Below are 25,384 nucleotides of genomic sequence, written 5' to 3'. Positions count from 1 at the left end.
CTGAAATTACCCATTCTACATAATGAGTACTTTAAGTATATTTTGATGCTATACTTATGTACTTTTACTTGAGTTAGATGTGTTACTGTTGTATCGCCACTTTTACTGGTAAAGGCTCTGAGTATTTCCTCCACTACTGGTAGACAGTGGAATTCAGACTGACACAAAATATCAACTAACTCAACTAATGATGATATATTATTATGGATCAAACTACCCAGCAGTATATATAGTAATCACAATTAGCTCCACCTTTACCAGCTGCAACATTAAAGAGATGTACATATTAATGCCTCATCTATTATAATCCAGTGATATAAAATAGCCTACATGATTCTGAAATAGGCCATTTTGCCTAAATACTTTTACTTGTAACAGAGTAGGTTTTTCTCTGTAGTAGTGATGTGTCGGTAACGAACGAGCCAGCTCTTTGAGCCAACTCTTTTAAGTGAACGATAAGAGCCGGCTCCCATCCGAGAGCTGTTATTTTTTTTCTCTTTCTTTAATTAATTCAAGGCAGATTGATAGGATGATCTTCTCCGCGCCACGGGCACTCCATGCACTGACTGTGACTGAATGTTGTGTTACTGACGTCCGTACGACCAATCAGGTGATGACAGACAAGGATCATACCATCAAGCAGGGAGGGGCGGCGGTGCGCGGCACGCTGACGGTCTACAGGTACAGAGCAGGAGGGAGAGGTGGAGAGAAAGAAAGAGAGGAGTGTGGTGCGCGAATAGCAGACAAGATGAGTGACAGTCGGCAACGAAGCAGCATGTTAAATTATGGTATTCTGGAAATTATAAGGTTTAGTGTAATTATATTGAATAATTTAAGTGATATATGAGCACACATACTAATCATAGGTCAAAACAGCGCTAAATTTGGCTGAATTATAAAAGGCAGACGTGGTTCAATGAAGAGCCGTTTGGGAGCCGAAAGAGCCGGCTCTTCTTGGTGAGCTGAGCCAAATGATCCGACTCACTAAAAAGAGCCTGAATTCCCATCACTATTAGTGATGTTTAATAGCCTTGAGGGAAGTAGAAAGTAGGAGTTTCCGAGCAGCACCTGAAAGCAGCATCAGGCTGATGTCAAACTCCCAGGTGAGACAGACACGCCCTCTCTAGGACGACAGCACAGGTAAGAGAAAAGAAAAACTGGATCCACCGGTTTTCAATCATGTCCGTGTTATAAACAAAAAACCTTCACAAGTCACAAGGATCTGTGGGAAGTCTCTGATCTCCAGCCTGTTATTATCTTCCCAGAGGAGGGAGGATCCTGAACTCCTCAGAGAAGAACAGCCGAGAGTATCAACAACACGGGGACGGACAGAAACTCTCACTGACGACCGAAACATCAAGACAAATCAATTCAACATCGACTAACCAGCGGAATAACCAGCACTGAACTAGGGCAGACCGTGGTGTAGCAGTATACAGCAGTGATATGGTGAGTAAACTGTTAAACTAGTCTGTTAAATAACGACCAACCTTCGTCTTTCTGTCGCTCATCCTCGTTAACGTTAGTGGTTGAAAATGTCGTAAATGTAACTTTGTGCTGTTTGACAGGATCGATACGACGACATGGATCTGGACCTGGATTGTGATGGAGGAGGCGTAGCGGTGAGTCACCTCACATACTGTCTGTCTGTGTGTTCAATGTCAAAGTTAAGCTGGCTAACGTTTGTGTTTTCAGGGTTTTCAGAGTTGTTTTATTGTTTTCTCTTTGCTGAAGTCAGTTAACTCCATGTTGGAGCTAACGCTAGTGGAGTTAACCGACATGATGACCTCAGTGTGTGGGACTGAAACTGTCAACATACAAACAGAGCAGGCTGGACACTACAGCAGTAATGAGATGCAACCAAACACATTTACTCAAGTACTGTATACTGTACTTAAGTACACGTTTGTGATACTGTACTTTACATGAGTATCTCCATTTTATGTTACTTTATACTTATAAGCAACTACATTTTGGGAGCCAACATTGTAAGACAAGGCCAAGGCGAGGCAGATTTATTTGTAGAGCACATTTCAGCAACAGGGCAATTCAAAGTGCTTTACATAAACATTCAAGAACATTGAGACAAAGTGCAATATTACTTATTGTTCTGTTTGTTAGCTTACTTTACCTTTTTTATTTTACTTATCTTATCTTATTTACTCATTTTACTAAATGTATCTTACTTAATTGTTATTCCATTAGGCACTGGTGCTAGAAATAGTACTTTTTTTATTTTATACACTTGAACTTGTTGTAATTTTGTTGCATTTTTGAGCAATCTCTGGCACAAGAACTTCCTTCGGGATTAATAAAGTTCTATCTTATCTTATCTTATCTTAAAAGAACATTGAGACATAATTAAAACAGTTATAAAAACATTAAAGATTAGAAAATAAAAACAAGCTAAAAGTAAAAGCTAGGATAGAAGCTGAAATAGAATATAACACACAAGAGTAAAAGCTCTAGTGCAGTATCAGATCATTATCTGGTTTAATAAAAGGCAGCAGCAGCAAACAGGAACGTTTTAAGCATTGATTTAAAAGAACTCAGAGTTGGAGTTGGTCCTGCAGTTTTCTGGGAGCTTGTTCCAGATATTTGGTGCATAAAAACTGAACGCTGCTTCTGCATGTTTAGTTCTGACTCTGGGGGACACTAAGCAGACCTGATCCAGATGACCTGAGAGGTCTGGATGGTTCATAACATAGCAGAAGATCAGAAATGTAAAATTGTTGGCTACTTTTTAACCCTACTACATTTTTTAACAACATTAATTAGTAGTTACTTTGCAGATTCAGATCATTAATACCAAATGCAAATCAACTAATAGATTTTTTTATAGATAAAGCTATATGGCAGTATGTAAAGTAATTGAAATTAGCTCCACTTTACCAGCTGCAACATTAGTGATGCTTATTTGAATGCATCACTATTTATAATCCAATAATATTATATACATTATTCTGAAATGATCTATTCTACATAATGAGTACTTTTACTTTTGACACTTTTTTTTTTTCAATATTATATTTATTGTTTTTTTGTTAATTTTGAAACAACAGAACAAACATTCACAAACGTCCCCAATAATAACATTCTCGGTACAAAGAAAAATAACAAACTTAATATTAATACAAAATAAACCAGTATAGATACAGGAAAAACATATTATGTACAAAAAATAGATAAATAAGTCAAAAGAATATACACAAATAAAAAAAGAAAAGAAAATTAAAAACAATAAAATAAAATACAAATCTATTTATATATATATATATATATATAAATATATATATACTTTTGATACTTTAAGTATAATTTGATGCTACTACTCATGTACTTTTACTTGAGTTAGATTTTTTACTGTTATATCGCCACTTTTACTTAAGTAAAGGATTTGACTACTTCTTCACACTGACCTACTTTCTGTTATGCTGGCTCTATACTCCAGCACAATAGACTTGACATTAAACAATGACTATGAGGGTTAAATGCTGACTTTCAGCTTTTAATATGAGTACACATTGTTGAAACAGTAGTCCTATTATCATGGCTGGATTAACCTACTAGGTTGCTTCACAAGAATGTGGATCCCCGTTATCCCCCCACTCCAGGTTTGCTATGAAGTAGTTAATATGATTAACCACAGCACTAAACAGGAATAATGTAGGTCAAGTTTCCATAATTACAGAGGCTGATGTTATTCTATATTTTTTCCTATTATCAACAAACCCCATGAAAAAGACTAAAACCAACAATGTGTTAGTTCGTCTCATAATACTCTGAGCAAGTAAATGCATCCTTTCATCAGTGAATTGTCGATCGTTGGCAGCATCTTTTTCCAGTTTCAGAGAGACAGATTTATGCTGCTGACTCACAGATCATGACAGTGAATGTTTATCTTCTGTTACTCACTCATACTGACTGAAACCACAGAAGAGATTAGTCTTGTGTTGTGTTTTCATCCTTTAGTATGTTTCAGATGCATAAATTAATTTTTTCAAGTATAATTTTCTCTTCTTTTTTTTTTACACCTCATTCAGCAAAAAGCAGCGTTATTCGGTGGGATGTTCAAAAAACCCTCCAAGACTGCCGAACCACTTCTCCAAGCACAGGTGATGCTGTTTTAACTCTCTTTATTTCAATTTAAATATAGAACTTAACATCAAATGTATGTGATAAGCTAATACATTGATAAAATCTTGCTTGTCATGAAAAGCTCATTACTAAATATGAATCACTGATGTTGAATATTTGGTGACGTGTACAGCAATAAAATTACAAGAACTGCTATTTTGTAAGATAAACATCTATAATATAGATATGAAACTTAGAATATAACCTATAATGCCTGTAATAACTATTATTATAATTATGGGTTTACACTATTTGATTCTGCTTCTACTCACATAGGCTCTATGTTGACTTTACAGGACAGTTTATCGATCAGCAGTGAACTTTCGAAGAGCAGTGATAGTCTGACTGACAACAGCACCAAGGTGATGCTCAAGACCTTATTTCAGTTCTCTGATCATTACTAACCAATGTAAAATGAGGAAATATAATTTTTTTTAGCATGCAAACTGACTTATTTATTAATATTTCAGGAGAAAGGAGGCGTATTTAAAGGAATGTTTAAGAAGACAACCAAAACTGCCAAAGAGGGACAACAACAGGTTTGTAGTGGCCTTCTTGAACTAACTGTATTGTAGATCGTGTTGATTATTTTTTATAGATTTAACTGATGTTTAACTAGAACTGAAATTATTTGTTGATTATTAGATTATCAACAAAAGATTAGTCGACAACAATTTTGCTTATTGAATTATCGTTTAAGCCATTTATCAAACTGGTTTTTAAGTGGGAGGTTTTGCTGATTTTCTGTTTTATATCACTTTGTATTGAATATCTTTGTGTTTGGGACTGTTGGTCGGATAAGCAATTTTAAGAGTTGAAAAAGTAATCAACAGATGAATCAATGATAAAAGTAATTGTTGTTTAACATTGCCCTATGTAAGTGCCACATGTGCAGCCAGAGGTTACTTGAGATCACGTAAAAAGAAAAATGTGTTTCAGGTTACCTTTATTTTTGACGAACAAAAAATAAAATTCTAGTGGAACGTTTTTTTAAATAAATTTATCTGCATGTATTATTTGTTTACCTGCGTTCTTGCATTGTGTTTCTGGTATAACATTAGTTTTGTAATTCTCTAAAAATTCTGGCCTGAATACCTGAGTGTGTTGCACCTGCCAACAAAAATGAGTGAGTTTTGTTTACTTCTACAGGACTCCCTCTCAGCACAAAATCCTGAACTGTCTGTCAGTAGTGACAGCTTAACAGACAACAAGTCATCAAAGGTGAGTTTACTTTCTGCTGTGTCATATTTTAGGTTTCTCATGTTCTTTGAAACTAAACCTTTCTCGCTACTTTTCTTTTCAGGAAAAATCAGGTGTGTTTGGTGGGATACTGAAACGATCTCCTAAACCAGGACATGTCCGGAGGCCTTCGCAGGTGAAACACGATCTTACACACAGCGATTCCTCATCAGCTAAATGTCTCTGTTGTGTTACTTCAGTAAGAGGCTGACAGATGATCTTGTGTGTTTCAGGATCTTTTGGACAACGAGTTCACAGCCAGTAACGACACTCTCTCTGAGAACACCACAACCAAGGTGAGTCTATTTTTTAAATACTTAAAAAAAAAAACACAAACAACTGGAAACAAATAGAAACAAAACACAAAGTCCATTATTAACAAAAGCAGCGTACATCAATCAGAGATCACAGCTTGAACAAACGATAGGACAATTACATACCAAAATAAGACTCAGAATCATACAATAGATACAGTATAACCAAAATAACACTTAAAATATTTAAAAAAAATCTAAAATAAAAATGTGATAGTAGTAATAAAATATAAAGAATATAAACATGAAGAAATAAATTGAATAAAATGTATTAATGTGATGTTTTGCAGTATGATTTACCTGTTTTTTTAGACTCAATTAATATATAAAATAATAATAAATATGAAATAAAATATTTTTTATTCCCCCCCTAAATTGGGGAATATTTTTAAAATATCCCAATGGGAATGATGGCTTATTTATCTATTTATACATACTTACTTTTTTATTACTTGTTTTATGTCGCAGTGTGGTGACTATGCAATGTGAGGTTTTTAGTAGTTTTTGTTTTGTGTGAGCTCAAAAAAACAAAATTCCTAATAACTGTGATGAAATGGCAATAAAGTATTGAGTCTTGAATTTGATTCATGTATGTGAAATTTGCCAGAAAATATAATTAAATTGGTCATATCCTTTTGAATGGAAGGATTACAGTCAAAGTAAGCACCAATGTCTTTGTCAGTAAACTGTTTTCTGTAACCAAAATCATATAAATATTTCTCAATATCCGTTCCAAAGCTTCAATGTATTAAACACTAATGATGTGGAAAGCAGTAGATTTTACTTCCATAGTGTTAACTAGTGACATACAGTATGTTGGTGATGTCATTTAAACCTACAGTAGATGTGTAGACTTTGCCTCAGTGGATGATGTTTGAGAAGGGTGTGTTTTTGTTGTTGTGGGTGTTTGGAAGCGCGAGCTTGAACCTGCATGCATCAGCCATTTGGAAGAACTGCTGGCCAATGTGTGAAGCACTAAATCCCTGCCTGTCCATCTGACAGCTGTATACATAACAATTGGTTTTATTTTATTTAAACATGTATAAGTAATTACTATGTGACTTGTTTTCTCCAGGAGACGGGAGGCGTGTTCAGTGGGATGTTTAAAAAACCGAAGGCTTTTGGAGCGAGGACACAATCTCAGGTGAGTGTTGTGCATCTCATTTTTCTCACTTTTACCTGTGTTACATTATTAGGAGATGATGATGATGATAACAACCGTTGTTTCTTGCCTTCAGGAGGATTTGTCTGCAGCCAGCGAGCTCTCAGGCAGCACCGACAATCTTTCTGTGAATAGCAACACTAAGGTGAGGTTTGTGAAAGTACAAAGTCTCTCCTCGTCTCTTGATATTTATCGGCTGTGTCGGTTGCTGCTGTTGCTCATACTAACTTCCTATTTCTTCTTTGGTTTAATTCTAACCTGCTGTTGCTAAAGCTGCAGTCATATCACACCTCTATCCTGCACATATTCACTCCATTGCTCTTTCACTTTATCTAAAGTTTGCATGTCTGATTCAAGCATGTGTTTCCTGTTTCGGGGCATTTTCCAGATGGCCCTGTTGGACTCACTTTTGTTCAACTTTGGCCTGTAGATTTGCATAATCAACCAGTAGAAACACTGATGCCCTGTGCTTTGAAATAGAAGAGTCATTATTCTATATTTATTTATGAACCACATCAGAAATGTGACACCAGATCCTTTTTTCAGGGCTGAGTGCGCGGCAGTTTCATTGAACTGTGGGACAATGTGACTGTATTTTAATGCTGTTTGTATAGAGCTCAGCTCAGTGGATGGAGAGTTTGGGAAATGTGTGTTTCTGTTGTTGTTTTTGTGTGTGTTGGGACAGGCGTGGTAAACCTGCATGCATCAGCATTTAGAAGAGAATACAGGCTGCTGTTTGAAGTCAGCGCCTAGCCATCTGACATCTGAAACCAACGAAATTCCTCCATTATGGGCAACATTTTACAGACAATTTTCATGTGACTTTTTCTCCAGGAGACAGGAGGGGTGTTCAGTGGGATGTTTAAAAAGTCACCGAAGCTTTCTGGAGCGAGGACACAATCTCAGGTGAGTGTTGCACCTCACTTTTACCTGTGTTACATTATTAGGAGATGATGATGATAATAATCATTGTTTCTTGCCTTCAGGAGGATTTATCTGCAGCCAGCGAGCTCTCAGGCAGCAAAGACAATCTTTCTGTGAATAGCAACACTAAGGTGAAGTTTGTGAAATACAAACACCTTCTATAAACAAAGAATTTGAGAAATGTGTGTCTCTGTTTTTGTGTGTGTTGGGATGGGCGAGGTACACCTGCATGCATCAGTATTTGGAAGAAATTGCAGGCTGCTGTGTGAAGTCTGTGCCTATCAATCTGACATCTAAAACCAGAAGAATACTTTTCTAAATTTCTTCATTGTGGGCAAAATTTCGCAAAACACATTTTGATGTGGCTTTTTTCTCCAGGAGACAGGAGGGGTGTTCAGTGGGATGTTTAAAAAATCGCCAAAACCTTCTGGAGCGAGGACAAAATCTCAGGTGAGATGTGGAATATTGCTGCAGCTTATTCATCTCACCATTAAATTATTAGGACAGGATTCATATTGATTGGTTGACATTCGTTTCTCACCTTCAGGATGTTTGGTCTGAACCCAGCGAGCTCTCAGGCAGCAACGACAATCTTGCTGAGGACACTAAGGTGAGTTTTTGTTAAAGCCAGCCACTATAAAACATAACAGTAAGTGTAGTAACATTAAATGTTGGCTTTATGTTCTTTTCCTCAGGAGAAAGGAGGACTCTTTAGTGGTGTGTTCAGAAAAAAAGGTGCCAGAACTCAGTCTCAGGTAAGACGGTCAAGTTTGTCACCGACAGGCTTTTTAAATCCAGAAAGTGAAGTACTCTGTTTGAGGGATAGTTAATAATAGGGATGGGTAAATAAATGAATACATTTTCAATTTATTTTGAAGGGATGGTTTCAGGGGAATTTTGGTCTGTGGTTTAGTTTTTAAAGCCACTAAGGAGAAAATTTTAAAATTTCAGACTTTGGCACCCCATTGGTAGTATCAAAAAAGACATGGATCCGACCTGGGGACACTAAGAATAAAGGGCTGAAAGCAACATGTTGACTGCACCAGTTTTCACCAGCATTGTCTAATTTTTCTGCAAACAAAAACTTGAAAAATAATCACATAACAATTCTATACATGGTGGCTTTAATATTTGCTTTCATATAGATTTTGTTGATGCAGTAGCTTAGTCCATTTTATTTTTTCTTGCCTGTTGGCTGTTCGGTGCCAACATGTTCCCACCTGGCTAAGTTGTTTTCTAGTTAAAGGAACAGTATAACATTTTGGGGGATCTATGTGCAGAAATGTAAAATAATATTCATAACTATGTTTTCATTAGTGTATAATCACCTGAAACTAAGAATCGTTGTGTTTTCGTTAGCTCAGAATGAGCCCTTCATATCTACATAGAGAGTGGGTCCTCTTGACAGTCCGCTCATGTTGCTCTGCCATGTTTCTACAGTAGCCCAGAAGGGACAAACAAAACACTGACTCTGGAGAGAGCCTTTCGTGTTTTTACGTTACCTGAAGGTCACCGTAGTTCTCCGACATGCTTGTTAAACTGCTGTAATGTGATCCGCAGAGTGTAAAACCGTGGTACCGCCAGCCGCCATTTGACTTCCATTGCTTCTAAAGTAGTGTTATTATGATATCGATGGTTTTGCGCTCGGCAGCTCACGTTACCGCAGTCTCTGAATGCGAGGAGTGAACGGAGGGGTACTCAGTTGGTTGCAATCTGCAACCACACCGCTAGATGTTGCCAAATCCTACACACTGTACCTTATAAAAACTGCTCAATGTTTCGGTCACAGACTTACCACCACTTTCAGTTACCTTCGGGGGAAAAAAGGTCAGACTTACTTGGAAATATCTTCTTTCAGAGGCATCTTTTCCCCTTCCATTTCTGAACTTGCTCACTAATGGTAACCTGCAGTCTGTTTTGTTCCAGTCCCTGCAGTTGTTTTTTTTAAATTGTGGATATTTCTTGAGTGAATGTTTTTGTTACATTCTGACTGTATGCTGTATCCTTCTGCTTATAGGATGATTTGTCTGTGGATATTGAACTCTCCGCCATCAGTGACACACCCATAGAGAAGTCTTCAAAGGTGAGAGCTGGACCTGTACCTGCACAATATCAACACTAACAGAATACACAGTAGATAAAATCAGTTTGTAACATTAACTGCTTTGTCTGTCAGGCTGGAGTGGCAGCGAAGAAGAACCAAAAGACTCCTTTCACCTCCTCATCTCAGGTAATTTTATCTCTCACTTCATCCTGCATCAGATAAATTACTCTACCAGCCAGGACAATTAAAGTGGTGGCCATGTTTTGAGATTAATGACATGCTGGTGATGTGTGTTGTAACAGGATAAGGAAAAGACTGAACAGTCAGGAGACTCAAATGAGAATACCTCTACTGCAGAGAAGCCCAAAGCCAAGCAGGTAACTGGATCTCGTCTCTGTTGCTTTAAAAAAGACATCATGGCAGCTTTCTAATATTAGTAATAGGCTCAAAGAAATGATATTTTGTATCTGAATGTTTAGGAGTAAGATCTGCTGTGACGTTAAGGTGAAGGTTAGGGCTATAATCAGTTTTTTCAAGGTGTCTTTGTCTTATTTCAGAATGGTTTTAGTGCGATGATGAAGAGCACGTTCTACAGTGACAAACAGGTAAGAGGTGGCGTACTGTACTCTTGACATTTGCTGCATGTCAGCACTTCATCTTTCCCATCACACTTCCCTGAAACTAAATAGTATCTCATGCCTTAAAACATAAAAATATATATATTTTTAAAATATGAAGTAATCCACATATGATGTAAAGCTGGTTATACTACTAGTAGTGCTACTGTTGTTTATATTTTACGACAAATATTGGCTCCATCTGCAGGAGAAGGACTCCGACTCCGACAGTGAGGAGATATTGGACAATGCAGAAGGCCAGCCCAATCACAAACAGGTTTGTAAGGTTTTTGAATATTGATTTTTAAAGTTTTTGTCTGATGGTTTCAATCTTAAGTTTAATATCTGTATGTTGTCTTTATTTTATGTTTGTTTTTTGTTTCATATTCAGAGTAAATTTGCCGGAGCGATGGAAAAGTTGAACCCTTTTCGATCTGCAAACAAAGTAAGGATTGTAATCTTTTGATAGTGCTCAAGAATAAATGGATGTATTAAAAGAGAACTCTTCTGCCTCATGCGTGTTTTTCATAGAGTAATGATTTCTGTTTTCTCTCCGCAGCATGAGAAGCAGTCAAGCTCAGATGACGAGGATCCACCTGCGAGCAGTGAGAAGTCATCAGGCAACAAACAGGTGCTTTGACATTTACTTGTTCCTGTTATTTTAGCAGTTTGGCGGAACTTTTTGACATTTAACTGGATCATTTTAGACACTTACCTCATTGAGGGATAGAAAAACTTCTACATTTGATTTAGTTACACACCACAGTCCTCTGATGCAGTCGGGGGTCTAGTGTCTTGCTCTACATCCACTTCTGTGTGTGTAGCGTTGTGAAGCACTTTGTCCTGCTTGTCTGTTTTGTCTGCAGTCCATCTTAACTTGCCTGGTCTTGTTGAGAATGTCATACCTTCAGAAAAATGTCCTTTGTACAACAAAGATCCCCACCCAGACCCGAACCAGCTCCAACAACAACCTCTAGGCATCCAGGGTGCCCCAGGCCAGGCAAAACTTTCAAACTGATAAAACCCAATTAATATTATCAGTATTGAAACCAGAAAACATGGAAATCTGACTAGTTTCTTACAGTGTGATGACATATTTATAGTGCATGCATGGTCAGTATCCTTAAAATGGCTTTTCAGTAGTCATAGTGTTACTGATCGAAAACAAGTGGCTCAGTTAGCCGTTAGCCTCTGATCATCCATCTATGCCCCTTGTTTTCAACAGAGAAAGCTAATAATGCCGTTTTATTAAAAAAAAATTCCATTTGACCCTTATCTAAGCCTCGCCCCCTGCTGCTACTTTGTCAAGCTGTCAGAGCTATCATGGAGCTCACACTGTCAGTAACTGCACTCTCTTCAAAAACATGATCTAATCTTTGGAAAAACGCGATTTCAGAGAGAAGGATCTACAATATGCATGAAGGATATATCAGGATGTCAAACTGATTCAGCAGCGAAAACAGGTTGAAAAGATAAAGATAGAAGCTAAAGCCTACAGATCACAGAGTAAAAGTACCACATCACCTGGCGATCGAGACAGAAGACAATGAAATTAATGAACAACGCTATTCCTGTAAAACCGGGCAGGTCTTTATTCACTCTTAAAATCAATATAAAAACAAAAGCAGCATGTGTATACATTCAGTATATCTTGCTTGCATAGCATAGTGCTAACGCTGGCTAATAATGTGCTTACGTACTCTGCTAATTTTAGCTCCACAGGCTTTTACGTAGAAACGTATATCTCCTTACAGCCTCTCCGGGTAACAAGTATCACTATTACACATGCCCCCGGGCACAACATGTAACCATGACTAGCTTGAAATCCACAAAACCAGCCTGAAAATGGAGAAGATCTGAAACGATTGCATGAGAGTCTATGGAGCACACCCATGAGCAGAGCCAGATAGTTGTCGGACCCTGGTCAGAGCTGGCCGATGCTACGCTATGATTGGCCAGTCTGCGTTTTAGGGGCGTGACTTAGCGAAGGGTCAATTCTGCTCTGAACTAAAGCATCACCGATACTGGATTTTTGAGGCTGATACTATATTGATGCATTTGTGTCTTTAATGATGACTAAGACACATACATACTGATTGGGACATTTCGCAGTTGAAAAATCAATGTGTCAGTTCTCTCTGGTGGACAAACTGTCATGTTTCTAAATTACCTCAATCTTAGTTTGTCATTTCTGTACCGTAGTTTCTTGTTACTTATCGGCTGACATATAGACAGACACTGATATATCTGCAATACTGTGAGCTAATATTGGCCATTATATCGGTCTAACCTTTGAACCCAATGTGGCTACGGTAGTGGCTGACAAAGCCGATCCAAATCTAAAATGTTGATGTGTCCCCCCTCTCAGAGCGCCATGGCTGGAGCCATGTCCAAACTGAATTTTTTCCAGTCTTCACATAAAGTAACTATGCTGTTGATGGTGTTTGGTCATGGTGGAGGTGTGGAGTGAGATGGTCATGATCAGGATGATTTAGGAGACAGGAAGTCACTGCAGTGGCAATGGGACTATGATAATTGTGATGGTGGTGACGTTTTGGTTTGGTTTAGGACCATACCCGTGATTTTGCATGTTATAACTTATTTACTACAGATCACTTATACTTTACATCCCAATTTACCATTTTATTAACTGATTTTAGGGTGTGTTTTTTCTTCCGCTCCAGGCAACCCTTGTTTTCTGTTTATTTTTTTGCAATATAAAAATCAGTAACTCTTTGCAGTTTTGGCAAAAACAAGTTTCAAGAGTCTGCCATTTGATTTTCATGCCATACAGAAATTAATAGAAACCACTGGCTGCCTGAAATAGTAGGAAAAATACATGTGAAAATCTAAAACTCTAGAGCAGGCATTTGAAAACGGTCTGCAAAAATGTAAAGTATACAGTACATGATTTGTAGTTTAAGAGTTAAACTTGTAAAAAAAAAATGGTATGGTCCTTTTAATCACTGCACAAGTAATCTGATAGTTAGTTAGTTAGTTAGTTAGTTAGTTGATGCAGTTTAATAGCTAATATTTAATGTTGTTTGTTCAGAGAGACACAGAAGACACAGAGACGCTCAAGGAGAACCAGAAAGGAGGGGAAGAGAAGTCGAAACCGGTCAGTCTATTTTCTGCATCCCTCATGAGTCATCAGTGACGATCCACGCACACACACACACATAAACAGAGCTGATCAACTTCTGTCAAAAATACCCTCTCTCCTCACGCTCCTCCTCACCTCACCACATCCTCCTCATCCCCTTACCTCCCTTTAAATCCTGCCTGCTCATAGTCAAACCTCCCTGTCCTCCTGCTCCACCACACTGTGTGACTTTGTGTGCGTGTGTGTGTGTCCTTGTCAGGTCAAAGGCAACATGATCCAGCGAGAGAGGAAGGAAAGAAGTGAAACTCCAACGGTCCCACCCAGACCAACTAAAGAGGTTTGCAAGCAGTTGAACACAACTCAGTGATTTGTGGTCGAGCTGAGACTATTCTGACTTCTGCTCAGTCTGTTATATTGTGTTGTTAAGGCTGTGATTTCTCCACAGGAGATGAAGGCGACGGTCACATACGACAATGTAAAAGCAAGAGGAACTGAGGATAATCAGGTACAGTTTATATTTCTGCTTCCACATGCGTGTTAATATATCTGACGATATCTGTTAGAACACAAGTTAAATCAGTTCATTATTTCATCATTTGATAAATGATCCAAGATAGCAGGCATGAAGGTTACATACTATGCTTTTAAATGTCATGCTTTGTATACATGGAAAGGTATCTCTAGGGTGTCACATGATCTCCAGATCTGCCAGACCGTCAGAGGAGGTAGTTTAAGCCTTCGGTGTTTAGAGAATAATATCTGTTTGTGTCCGTTTGAAGCTGATGTGCATCAGTGTGTGTTGATGCTGGTTTATTTGCCCTGTAGTTAAGGAAACTGCTCTGGTTTGATTTCAGGAGCTGAACAGAACAGCGGGACAAAAGCAGAAGAGCAGCCATCAGGTAGTACAGGAGTTACACCCATCTATTGGTTTGCTGATATTTTGGACCAGTATTGCTGTTTGTTAAATATTAATAAAGCACAAGTTAATTATCTTTTGGGACAAAAGTTAATTATCTTGCGCACCAGATAATTAATTTGTTCCCACTCTCTGAGCTCATCTTAAATCTGAGTTTAAAAGGTGTTACTATGAGCATGATCTTGTGACATTACAGCTAGTTTTGAAGCCAATCATATGCAACATACACAAATATGATGAGGGAATTTAAAACTTTCAGTGCACAAACACCTAAAATAGACTTTTCAGTGAAGTAGGAGACATCTGGTGTTAAACTGAACAATTTCTAGACTGAATATTGGTGTAAAACATTGGATGTTAACCGCTTGAATACAATAATATCACCATTTGTTTTAACAAGCCTTCATCAGTCAAACTCGCACAAAAACACAGGCACTCATTCCAACACCAAATACCAGTGCACACATGTAGAACCATCCTGTACATTTTATATAAGATGTAATGAGTTTAATTTGCTGCAGAGCCGATCAGACGATGAAGGCCTCAAAGATGAATCTGCTGAAGCCAAAGAAGGAGACGAGAGGAACCCTCCAGAAAGCAAAACCGTAAGTTTATCTCTTCATCGTTGTTGGTCAGACTGTATTAATTATTAATCTTAGTCTTATATATATATCTTTAAGCTCAGAAAACACACAATGATTGGTATACAGGAGAGAGTGACTGACTGAGACTGAACCCACATGCAAACAAACACAAAGAGTATTTGCTGCAGGTTTTGTGCCAGGATCTAATTGTTCTAGTTCCTGCTTCCTCCTTATCACTTCTTTCATGCCATGCAAATGACATGTGGCACTACCAGACTATTGTGAGTGTGAGATTAACGAGAACTTGTGATTATGATTAGTCACGAGGCAGATTAACCCCTTAACATACGGTTTTCCACTTTTGTTTTCCCTTAAGAAGCTTTGCAGATTGTTCTCTCTCTCTGACGTCGTTATGTATTCTGTATCATATTATTCCAGCTCTTCATCGGAGCTCTATAATGTTTCAAACCAAACACCCCATGTTTTCATGGCTTCATTATTCCATTATCGAGAGCTGTTTTGCATTATTTTATACACATTTCTCCAAAATGGACAAAAAGTCTGATATATTTGGTATCTAAGGGCACTTTCACAAGCCAACATTTAGTCCGTTTTAATCAAACCCCTAATGCCGTTCTTTTGGGCAGATGTGAACGCAGTAATCGTACTCTGGTGTGAACCAAAACAAACGGTTCCAAGTGAACCTAAATGCAGGCTGCCTGTGTGAGCATTTGTAGAGATGGACACTGGTAAATGACAAGATAACATGAGTGGGAGAGGACTGACCTTAGACTTCTGCAGAAGTCAGTGTTTGCTTGACATCTGGGTTGAAGAGAACATACAGAATGTGCTAAATAAAGTCCACAAAAATAGTCACGTTTATAAAGTCATTCAAGATGAACTGGAGGAGAAGGGATTCAAGCGCACAGTAGATCAGTGCCGAGTCCAAGTGAACAAAACTTCAACAGCAATAGGAAAAAGATAAACTTGCTCCAATTTGTACGCGCCTCTCAGCAAATTATTTTTTTATTTGGTCGGCTTTAATTGTGCACTGCTTGTTGAAGGGTTATTAATGAAATTTGTAAGTAGTAGTGAGATTAGATTACACCTATTTTTGATGTACAGTAAACAAAATATGTAGTTCCTTGTGTATTTTAGGGAAGAAACCGACACATGATGTATTTGCTGAAGGATCTTTCTTGAACTGTAGCACACATATCACCAACGGCTGTAATGAAATGTCGTTCTTCCGGTTATTGCTCCTCATGTCACCTTACATATCCTCACTGTGCCTTTTTTTATTTTACAGACCAAGGTGAAAAAACACCATAATCCATTCATGCGACAAGCTGGAGCCAAGGTATTGTCTTGATTTTGCTCTTCATATAGAGTCAGTTCAGTCATGAAGACCTTCTTATCTTCTTTGCACCTCAATTGGTTATGTATCCTATACTTAATTCATTACCTCCTCAAAATGATTTGACAAAGGCCACAATATGTTTAAAATGTATGTTAAATTAGGAAGAAGTTCATATGCAACCCTGTGTTACTTTTTTTATTTCATTATTATGTTCACACTGTTTACTTCAGGCTCAATCTGATGATGAAGGGCTGAAAGAAGAAGATGGTTCTTCATCCAAAGAGGAAAAGCAAGATGAGGAGGGCAAGGAGAAAACAGAGGTACGTGAATTAATTTCTTAACTAAATGCTTGTTGAATGATTGAACAGTTCTTGGTTTGATTTTTACAACGATAGTCATCAGGAACAAATGTTCATTTACTGACCTGACCTGAATCTTCCTTGGAGTAACACTGCAATCCTGATTTTTCTTTTTAGACCAAAGTCAAGAAACCTAAGAAACACAATCCTTTCATGCCTCGGACCAAGGTAATATATGACATGTACAAACTTGTTTTCTCCCGTGTGGATAATATTTGTTTGTTTAAACAACACAGCCAAAATCTCTTTTAACTAGGGCTGTCAAAGTTAAGGCGATAATAACGTGTTAATGCATATTCGTTTTAACGCAACTAATTTATTTAACGCATTGTTGCAACTTGCGATTTTTAGGTTGTAGCAGGCCCAGTTTTAAAGCTAGAGTGAAGATACTGGCATCGTATGAAACTAGAAAAAAACGACAATGTCATACTAGTTTGACGCAAAGGAGGTTAAATAACACTCCAAACTTACACTAAATTTTGGCAAGGAAAAATTGGCATTTCAAGGGGTCCCTTGACCTCTGACCTCAAGATATGTGAATGAAAATGGGTTCAATGGTTACCCACGAGTCTCCCCTTTACAGACATGCCCACTTTATGATAATCACATTCAGTTTGGGGCAAGTCATAGTCAAATCAGCACACTGACACACTGACAGCTGTTGTTGCCTGTTGGGCTGCAGTTTGCCATGTTATGATCTGAGCATATTTTTTTATGCTAAATGCAGTACCTGAGAGGGTTTCTGGACAATATTTGTCATTGTTTTGTGTTATTAATTGATTTCCAGGAAGAAATATATACACACAATTGTAAAAGAAGATTATTTGTCCACTCCCATGTTGATAAGAGTATTAAATACTTGACAAATCTCCCTTTAAGGTACATTTTGAACAGATAAAAAAATGTGTGATTAATTTGCGATTAATCGCGATTAAATATTTTAAACGATTAACAGCCCTACTTTAAACACACCGCATAATTACAATTCCATCCAAAGATAATGCTGCTGCAAAACTGCACTTTGAGCTCATTGAACAGTTCACATTATAGAAGACGACACTGTAGTCACATCCTCCGCATCCCTACATCCTAAAGAAAATAATCACATGGTTTTTCAAGACAGAGGATCTGTATCACTATGGAGACCATGTGTTTCTGCATGTCACTGAACTGGAGAAACTGGAATCTGAGTAGACTGATCCAAGCCTACGTCATACCACGTGTCACTCTCATGAAGCGCTGTACACCTCATCCACCCATTTCAGGCATTCAGTGGCTGCTATTCTGTGCTTATTAAGTTCATTAACGGTTCATTAAAGGTGGAATTTAGCCTGTGAAAGAGTAGAAAACAGAATTCTTCCCCCAGAACAGCTTCAATGCTCCTTGTTATACATTTTCCAAATCTCTGAGCTCTACAGGAGGGGTGAACACCATCTCTCAAAACAAAAGATAAACAAAACAAAACAAAAGACATTTTGGACAGATATGGATGTAAACTGCAACCTCACTGGTTGGCGGAAGCATACAACCACGAGGCGGTAATTCTAGTTTTTGTTAGTCACCTTTCCTTATCTCTCTGGCTGTTCACTGAAAATATGCACTCTCACCATGTTATTTTGGAAAGTTATTAAGTTGGTATAGCTAAAATTACACCTTTATGAGCAAATCATTGAGGTAGTTACCTTGCTGATTCTAAGACCAGAAAAATAAGTTATTGTGGCATTAATATTTTGACTAGAGTTCCTTTTTTTGCTTTTTTAACTCAAATAACATGTCTGTCTTTCAAGGTTCTTTATTTGTCATTTATAGCAAAGCAGTAATTGACAATGAAAATCTTTGGTCTCAGGTTCCTTCAACAATTCTCATAAAATATATATATATATATATATATATAAAAGGGGAAATCACACACGTAAAAGTAAAAGCAAAATGACAATCTAAGGCATAAAATAGTGCAGTTAAAATAAAGGGCTTAAAAATAAGCCCAAGCAAATAATATGAAATAGTAATGTATTTTGGTTGAAGACAGTATTTCAGATGTGGAAACTAAATATAAATAGGATGTAGTATGTATATACATGATGAGAATTAATATGTGAACAGAGGTGTAACCATTTGTAAAACAGTTTGTAAAGTATATAAAGGTAAAGTGAAAAAGGTGACAGAACAACAGCTCTGCCTCTGAGTTTTGTATCTGTCTGGACTGTATGGGAACCATTATTTACGGCGTATTGGGGCCATTGTAGTTAAAAATAATAATAATTACGGGGCTGTGGAGGGGGGTAATATTCAGAGAAAATTTGTATTTCTTTATAATCATGCAAATTTGTGTTTCTTTTCTTGTAAATTTGCCACTTTAATCTTGGAAAATTCCGAGTTTTTTCACTAAATATTATCCCTCTCCCCCAGCTCCATACTATTATCTTTTACCTAACAATGACTCCAATAGGCCGTCGTAAATGCCAGCCCAAAAGCAACATGATATATTGATGATATAAATGATTTAACTGTGTGTTTGTGTTGTTTGGTTCCAGGGCAGAATTCCAAAGAGGAACGTACAGGACGGAGCTGCAGGCAACACAGAGGTATGTTTCTTCTCTTTCTTCTCTTTCTTTCCATTGAGCTTTCCATTGAACACAACCGTTTTTCCCACCCAGTCTGTGTCAGCGTGTTTGTCCACCAGACTGACGAGTTGCAGTCTTACTCATTGTGGTTCAGGATTACAAAAGGTCTGTTTCAGTCACCTGACCCGTCCCTGAAAGCAACCTCTTCCTTATGTTTGTCTCTAGGGTGTCCGCTCACCTCCCAACAGAGACTATTATAATCAACATGTGTTTTGTTTTTTTCCTTCCCGTCCACTCTCGACGTGAAACCCACCCCCACACCTCCACACAGTGTTTGCGCATGTCCTTAGCCTGGAAGAAGACATGAGATTAGGTTGCAATGTGTCCAAACCTGTTTCTCTGCTCTGCTTCCTTTTTCAACGTGTCGAAGAATGGACTTTTTTACTTCTGCAAAAAACAGCAGTACATTCAGAATCCCTTTTACCATCACTTCCTCATGTCTGTCTGATTTTTATCTGAGCCTATCCAGCGTAAAAAAAGTGAAACTGAGGATATGTGATGTGATTTGAATTCTTCTTCTTCTGTTGGTTTATCTGTCTCTTTATCTGTCTCACTCACACACTCCAGCTACACTGTAGACCCAGACTTTTTGTCTTTACACAGGAAACAAAAATCTTGGTATTGATAATATGAATTTTAAGCCTTATTATTTGTGTTGTTTCAGAACGAAGGTGGAAATAGAACCTTGTTCGACCAGCTGGAAGAGCTCCGTATTGACCCAGCACAGCCTGAAGGCAGACAGGTTGGTTTCTGAAGCAAAATATGTCACCATAGTAACATTTCCATAAAGTCTGATGGCTCATTATTAACCTGTTGGATAACAACCATAAACCTACAAACCCATACAAATCTTATCTTGTGTCTTTCAGGATGTGGACCTTATGGAGTGGTGGATCAATGTGGAATGTAAGTTGTTTTTACACTCTGTTTTGATTTTCTTTGGGATTTGTTCTGAGAGTGGAGGGCCCAACTTTAAGTTTGTTCGTCAACCATTTGCACCATATGACCAAAAGTATGTGGATATCCCTGGTTACATACTTTAGAGTGCTGTTTTTCATGGTTTGGGCCCCTAAGTTCCAGTTAAAGGAAATCTTAATGCTGCAGCATACAATGATATTTTAGTCAATAGTGTTCGTCCAACGTTGCGGCAACAGTTTGGGGAAAAACCCATAACAATGCCCCCGTGCACACAGCCATAAAAAAGGGTTTATTTATTACTCTTGTGGCTGAATGGTAACAAATCCCGGCTGTCAGGTTCCAAAATCTGGTGGAAAGCCTGAAACCAGAGGAGTGGATGCAGTTATAGCAGCAGTTTAATGCCCATATATAAAATGTGCTGGTGTCCACGTTCTTTTATTTTTATGTAACATTATGAGAAAAGCTTAATATAATTCTTTCTTACTTTTACTTCCTCAGCTTGGGAGGACACGCCTCAAGACGAAGACATGACAGAAAAAGAAGAGGCCAAGTAAGTGAAGGCTCAAATGGTTGTTAATTAGGGCTGTCAATCCATTAAAACAGTTCATCGCGATTAATCACAAATTAATCACACATTTTTATCTGTTCAAAATGTACCTTAAAGGGAGATTTGTCAAGTATCACAATCGGAAATCAATTAACAACAGAAACAATGACTTTGACAGCCCTAGTGTTAATATAATATTTCACTCTTAAAGGGTCTGTTCGCCATATGATTTTTCTCTTATTTCTGGTGGTATTTAGCCATGCAGATAGCTACAGTTACATGTGCCATAGTTTTGAGATAGCCACATCTAAAATAGCTTCCACGGACCCTAATATAGTTGAGATTAGAATTTCATTAGAGCTGCTCAAAACACTGACAAATTACATTTGAAAAACTCAGAGAGAAACAATACCACCATCACTCACAGGACATGCTGCTAGCAGTTTTCATAGGGACAGTTTCTTCAGTAGAGAGTCGATCCAAAGAAAACTGTTGACAACAAGTTGTGTAATCAGAACGATGTTTCTAGAAAGATGCATTGGTGTTACTTAAATGCAATTTATCAATGCTTTGCGTGGCAGAACATTTTTTATTCACCTCCGTTATATTGGAGAGGAAGCTGGACTTAGCAAAACTTGGGCATATAAAACCACTACTGTGTGCATGGCTAGCTACACTAGTGGTAAGTGAGAGATACAGTGACCTTGTTCTGTGTAATCACTCTTAACTTGTTGGTCTCAGGGCGTTTGCTGTGACCGCAGATAAGGTGCAGAAGGGCATCCGTGTCTTCAACAAACTGTTCTCGGAGCGTGCCGAGAGCCTCTGGATGCACGTCATCGAACTCAACAGCCTCGCGGACGGCCTGGACAAGTTCAGCAAGAACACAAAGATCGCTCAAATCACCGGCGGCTCCACGAGCGCCATCGGGGGCGTGTGCACCATCACCGGCCTCGCTCTGGCCCCGGTCACCATGGGAATCTCCTTGATCGTGACGGCGGTGGGATTGGGTGTCGCCACGGCGGGCGGTCTGACATCGGCCGGCGCCGGCATCTCCAACCAGGTCAACAACTCGATGGACCGCAAGAAGGTGGAGAAGATTGTGAAGGATTATCAGGAGAAGATGGTCGACCTCGACAAGTGCCTGAAATTCATCAAGCAGGGTATCGAGAACCTGAAGAAGTTCGACCTGATCAAGATGAAAGAACACGCCTACAACCGTGACTTCCCCGTGATCAGTAGTAGGTTCTACGAGGACGGCGCCATGGCAGGGAAAGCCATCCTCGTCAACGCCAACGAGATCATGCGCGTGGTGCAGATTGCCAACGTGGCGGGCAGCACAGCAGCCAGAGCTGTCCAGATCGCCAGCATGGCCACCGGTGTGCTCACCGGACTCTTCGTAGGTATGGACATCTACTTTGTGGCCAAAGACTCAAAAGAGCTCAAGAAAGGGGCCAAGTCGGAGTTCGCCGCCAAAATCAGGGAGGTGGCTACGCAGCTGCACGACGGTCTGGTGGAGCTCAACGGGATACGAGAGGAGCTGCAGTCCACCACGCCAGAAGACACAACAGCCAACGATACAGATACTGTAGTCAGTGAGAAGAAAGAGAAAGAGGACAAATATGACAGTTCGAGTGAAGATGAAATCGACCGCATTAAAAAAGCCATTAAAAAGGACTATGAGAACCGAGAATATGTTTGAGAGGAACTTTAAAAACTGGAAAAGGCCTTAAACTGTGCTTTATTATCACGGTTTCAGGGGGGAAGATTCAAGCAATCAGTTTCCTGTTGAATGTACCGCCTCACAACTCCAGCACACTGCTGCGTTGTTAGCATCTATTAGGTGGTTGGTGCCAATTTCTTAAAACAGGCTATAATCAGGCCTATTATGGCACTCTTGATGAAATACACTAGTTTCTAAAAACTTCCTTTAGGGACCTGACTTCTTGAATCCAAACTGCATTTACACTACTGAGAGGAACTGAGGCTTTGCGGTAGATAAAGATAGATAGATCACATCTGCTTCTCTGGCTGTCGTGCCAGCGTGTGAAACCTGCCATGTTGTCTTCAATAAAACGAGATTCAAAGATTTAATAAACTAAATCATGTATTTGGATAGTATAGTTTTAGATTAGTTAAAGAAATAGTATTTTCTAGACTTGCTTAGAGTTTCATCAAAGTGTGTTAGTTCATATTGAAACTCTTTTACCGACCAGGTGTAGAGCCTGTGTATACTCTTTTAGGGACGAGTGCCTTTTATTATTTACAATGCCTTCGAAATACACTATGATGGAATGTAGCATTAGTCTGTATTTTTCTATGTCTATGTTGCTTATTTTTGGTGTCAGGGCTGCAACAAAACCATTTCCTCTAATCCTCGGCTTGAGGTTTTGGATCTGATGTGGGATGTTTTAAGTTTTTTTTACAAAGTCTTGATGATATTGGTCTCATTTTGAAGAATGTAGTAGCAATAAGCTTTGTTTTGGATTGTTTTTTTTACCATAGAGCCAATAAAAATGACCAAATGAGAGTGAGAAAAAAACAGGATGGGGTTGCACCAGCTGTTCGTGAATAAGTTCTTAGCTACTAGCTAGTTGATTCATTAAATCGGCATTATTAAAACTTAAGGAATGTCTTAGCTAGTAAAGACTTTAGTAATGTCTAAATTGGTTGATAGGAAATGCCTGTAGCTGGAACATAACTTCTAAAAATAACAGTTTTAGGGAGGCAAGTGAAATAGTCAAGTAAACTGCCAATCCTTTGTTAATGCATGAGCTAGTTTGTAATGTTGTGGCTTCTTTTTATAATAGTAACTAATCTCTACGTGAGAAATAGTCATTGTGGAGCAACCTGTTGTAATTTAGTGATGTGTAAATCTCCACTCGGTAAACACTTAACCAAGTTAAGTTTGAACAGCTGATGCAACCGGCTTCAGACAAACACACAAACATAGAAAATCTGTCTGAGCAGAACTAATGTGAAACATATGATGGTCTTTTTTTCTTTCAAGACTCCTACAAGTTCAGTCATTGTTTTTAATCATGTCTTCTGTCATATTAGATGTTTTAAGGTGTAAAATAGTCCCTCCATAGATGAATGGAATGACACAGGACTGTAAAAAGCAGCCAGGACTGTGCCAACCTCTCCTGAAAGGATCTGTTTGCCAGTTCCTTTTATTGTTGCATTAATATTTTGAGTACTGTAATTTCAAAGTCAGGGGTTCAAAGTCGGTCTGTACTGTAAGCTCTGATGATGAACAGCTCTGAGGTCAGTTAAATGAACTTAATATTTATTTTTCTGGGTGGCGTTGTTCATTCGATACTACCTTTTTATGTGCAATATATTGTAGAAAATTAATTATTAAAGATCAGAGAAAAATGTGTGTCAATCTGTTGATTTGTAAAGTCTACATGCAACCAAGCAAACACTTCACATCGTTTTTTCCGACTGCTGAGCACAAACTGAGTTGGTATTTGCTCAGTTAATAACCAAGATAAACTTGTTTGTCAAAGTGTCCTTCAGCACTGTTTACTTTTCTTCATTTCCATGATGAACATAGATGGAAGTCTGATAGCTGCAAATGTCTCTGAATTTTTGGCATAATTAAGAATTTACATACTGCTTTGATCTTGTATAAACACAGTTGTGAGACTGGGGTCGGATTTATGCTGCCACACAGAGCAGTCGATCCAGGTCGGCATGAGCAGCATGTGCCGTTTTGTGTTCCGATGAAACAGAAATGTAGTGGAAACCACACCCAACCAGTACAAACCTGCACTGCGCTGGTCAGGGTTTGGAGCGCACCTGGTGAAACTTGTAACCACACCCAACGGTGATGTCACAGCGTACTGATAACACCCTGGAGTACACTTCTACATCACTGCAGCAGGGCGTAACCACACCCAACGGTGATGTCACAGCGTACTGACCACACCCTGGAGTACACTTCTACATCACTGCAGCAGGGCGTAACCACACCCAACGGTGATGTCTCAGCATACTGACCACACCCTGGAGTACACTTCTACGTCACTGAAGCAGGGCGAGAAGATGAACTACTGGAGGTCTGAAAAAAATCGAAATCTTCAGCTGGTGTTAAGTTGCTCTTTAAATTGAAGTGTTTTAAGTTACCAGTTACTACAAAATGATTGCACACCAGAGAGTTTAATTGATAGGTGATCAGATAAAAATATCTATAACCCTGTAATAATAATAATACAATACACATTTTACCAGATGAAGCTCAAGGACTGAAGTGTCACTTATAAAGGAGGTGATTTTTTTTGTGACAATGACAAAGAGAATTTTCAAATGTTTTTTTGCAAATTTAATAAAAGGAAAAAAATGAAATATCACATTGACATAAGTATTCAGACCCTACAGCACTTGAAATTCAGCTCAGGTGCGTCCCATTTCTCTTGATCATCTTTAAGATGTTTCTACACCTTGATCGGAGTTCACCTGTGGTCAATTCAGTTGATTGGACATGACACACACCTGTTTATATAAGTTCTCACAGCTAACAATGCACATCGGAGC

At 38.5% G+C, this 25,384-nt stretch overlaps 1 protein-coding gene across 5 annotated transcripts; it reads left to right on the top strand.

Annotated features, from left to right (window-relative positions):
* The first annotated feature begins 949 nt into the window (after positions 1-949).
* Positions 950-24,225, top strand: LOC119498940 (glutamic acid-rich protein-like). 5 transcript variants are annotated; one of them, XM_037788058.1, is made up of 37 exons: positions 950-1,140; positions 1,268-1,449; positions 1,569-1,622; positions 4,044-4,115; positions 4,434-4,499; positions 4,608-4,676; positions 5,287-5,358; positions 5,441-5,512; positions 5,610-5,672; positions 6,766-6,834; positions 6,929-6,997; positions 7,687-7,758; positions 7,839-7,907; positions 8,155-8,226; positions 8,324-8,386; positions 8,472-8,531; positions 9,794-9,859; positions 9,953-10,006; positions 10,123-10,197; positions 10,378-10,425; positions 10,646-10,714; positions 10,829-10,882; positions 10,997-11,068; positions 12,806-12,859; positions 13,490-13,555; positions 13,800-13,877; positions 13,986-14,045; positions 14,395-14,439; positions 14,978-15,061; positions 16,350-16,400; positions 16,631-16,720; positions 16,877-16,927; positions 19,294-19,344; positions 20,048-20,125; positions 20,253-20,289; positions 20,800-20,851; positions 21,590-24,225. In XM_037788058.1, the coding sequence occupies exons 2-37, from the start codon at positions 1,447-1,449 to the stop codon at positions 22,545-22,547; spliced, it is 3,138 nt and encodes a 1,045-aa protein (XP_037643986.1). In that variant the 5' UTR covers positions 950-1,140; positions 1,268-1,446; the 3' UTR covers positions 22,548-24,225. The 5 variants fall into 5 exon arrangements, with proteins under 5 accessions (XP_037643986.1, XP_037643985.1, XP_037643987.1 ...); XM_037788057.1 differs by lacking the exon at positions 950-1,140 and having other exon boundaries at positions 1,155-1,449; XM_037788059.1 differs by lacking the exons at positions 950-1,140; positions 12,806-12,859 and having other exon boundaries at positions 1,155-1,449.
* The last annotated feature ends 1,159 nt before the right edge of the window (positions 24,226-25,384 follow it).

This window comes from Sebastes umbrosus, chromosome 12 (genome assembly GCF_015220745.1).
Source record: "Sebastes umbrosus isolate fSebUmb1 chromosome 12, fSebUmb1.pri, whole genome shotgun sequence".
Lineage (NCBI taxonomy): Eukaryota > Metazoa > Chordata > Actinopteri > Perciformes > Sebastidae > Sebastes > Sebastes umbrosus.
Note: the sequence above shows the minus strand (reverse complement) of the source record. Positions and strands in the feature narration are given on the sequence as shown.

Coding starts and splice junctions, on each gene's coding strand:
- LOC119498940 (XM_037788058.1), top strand. Junction 8,387..8,471: donor ATCTTGCTGAGGACACTAAG/GTGAGTTTTTGT, acceptor TCTTTTCCTCAG/GAGAAAGGAGGACTCTTTAG. Junction 10,715..10,828: donor GCCAGCCCAATCACAAACAG/GTTTGTAAGGTT, acceptor TTTCATATTCAG/AGTAAATTTGCCGGAGCGAT.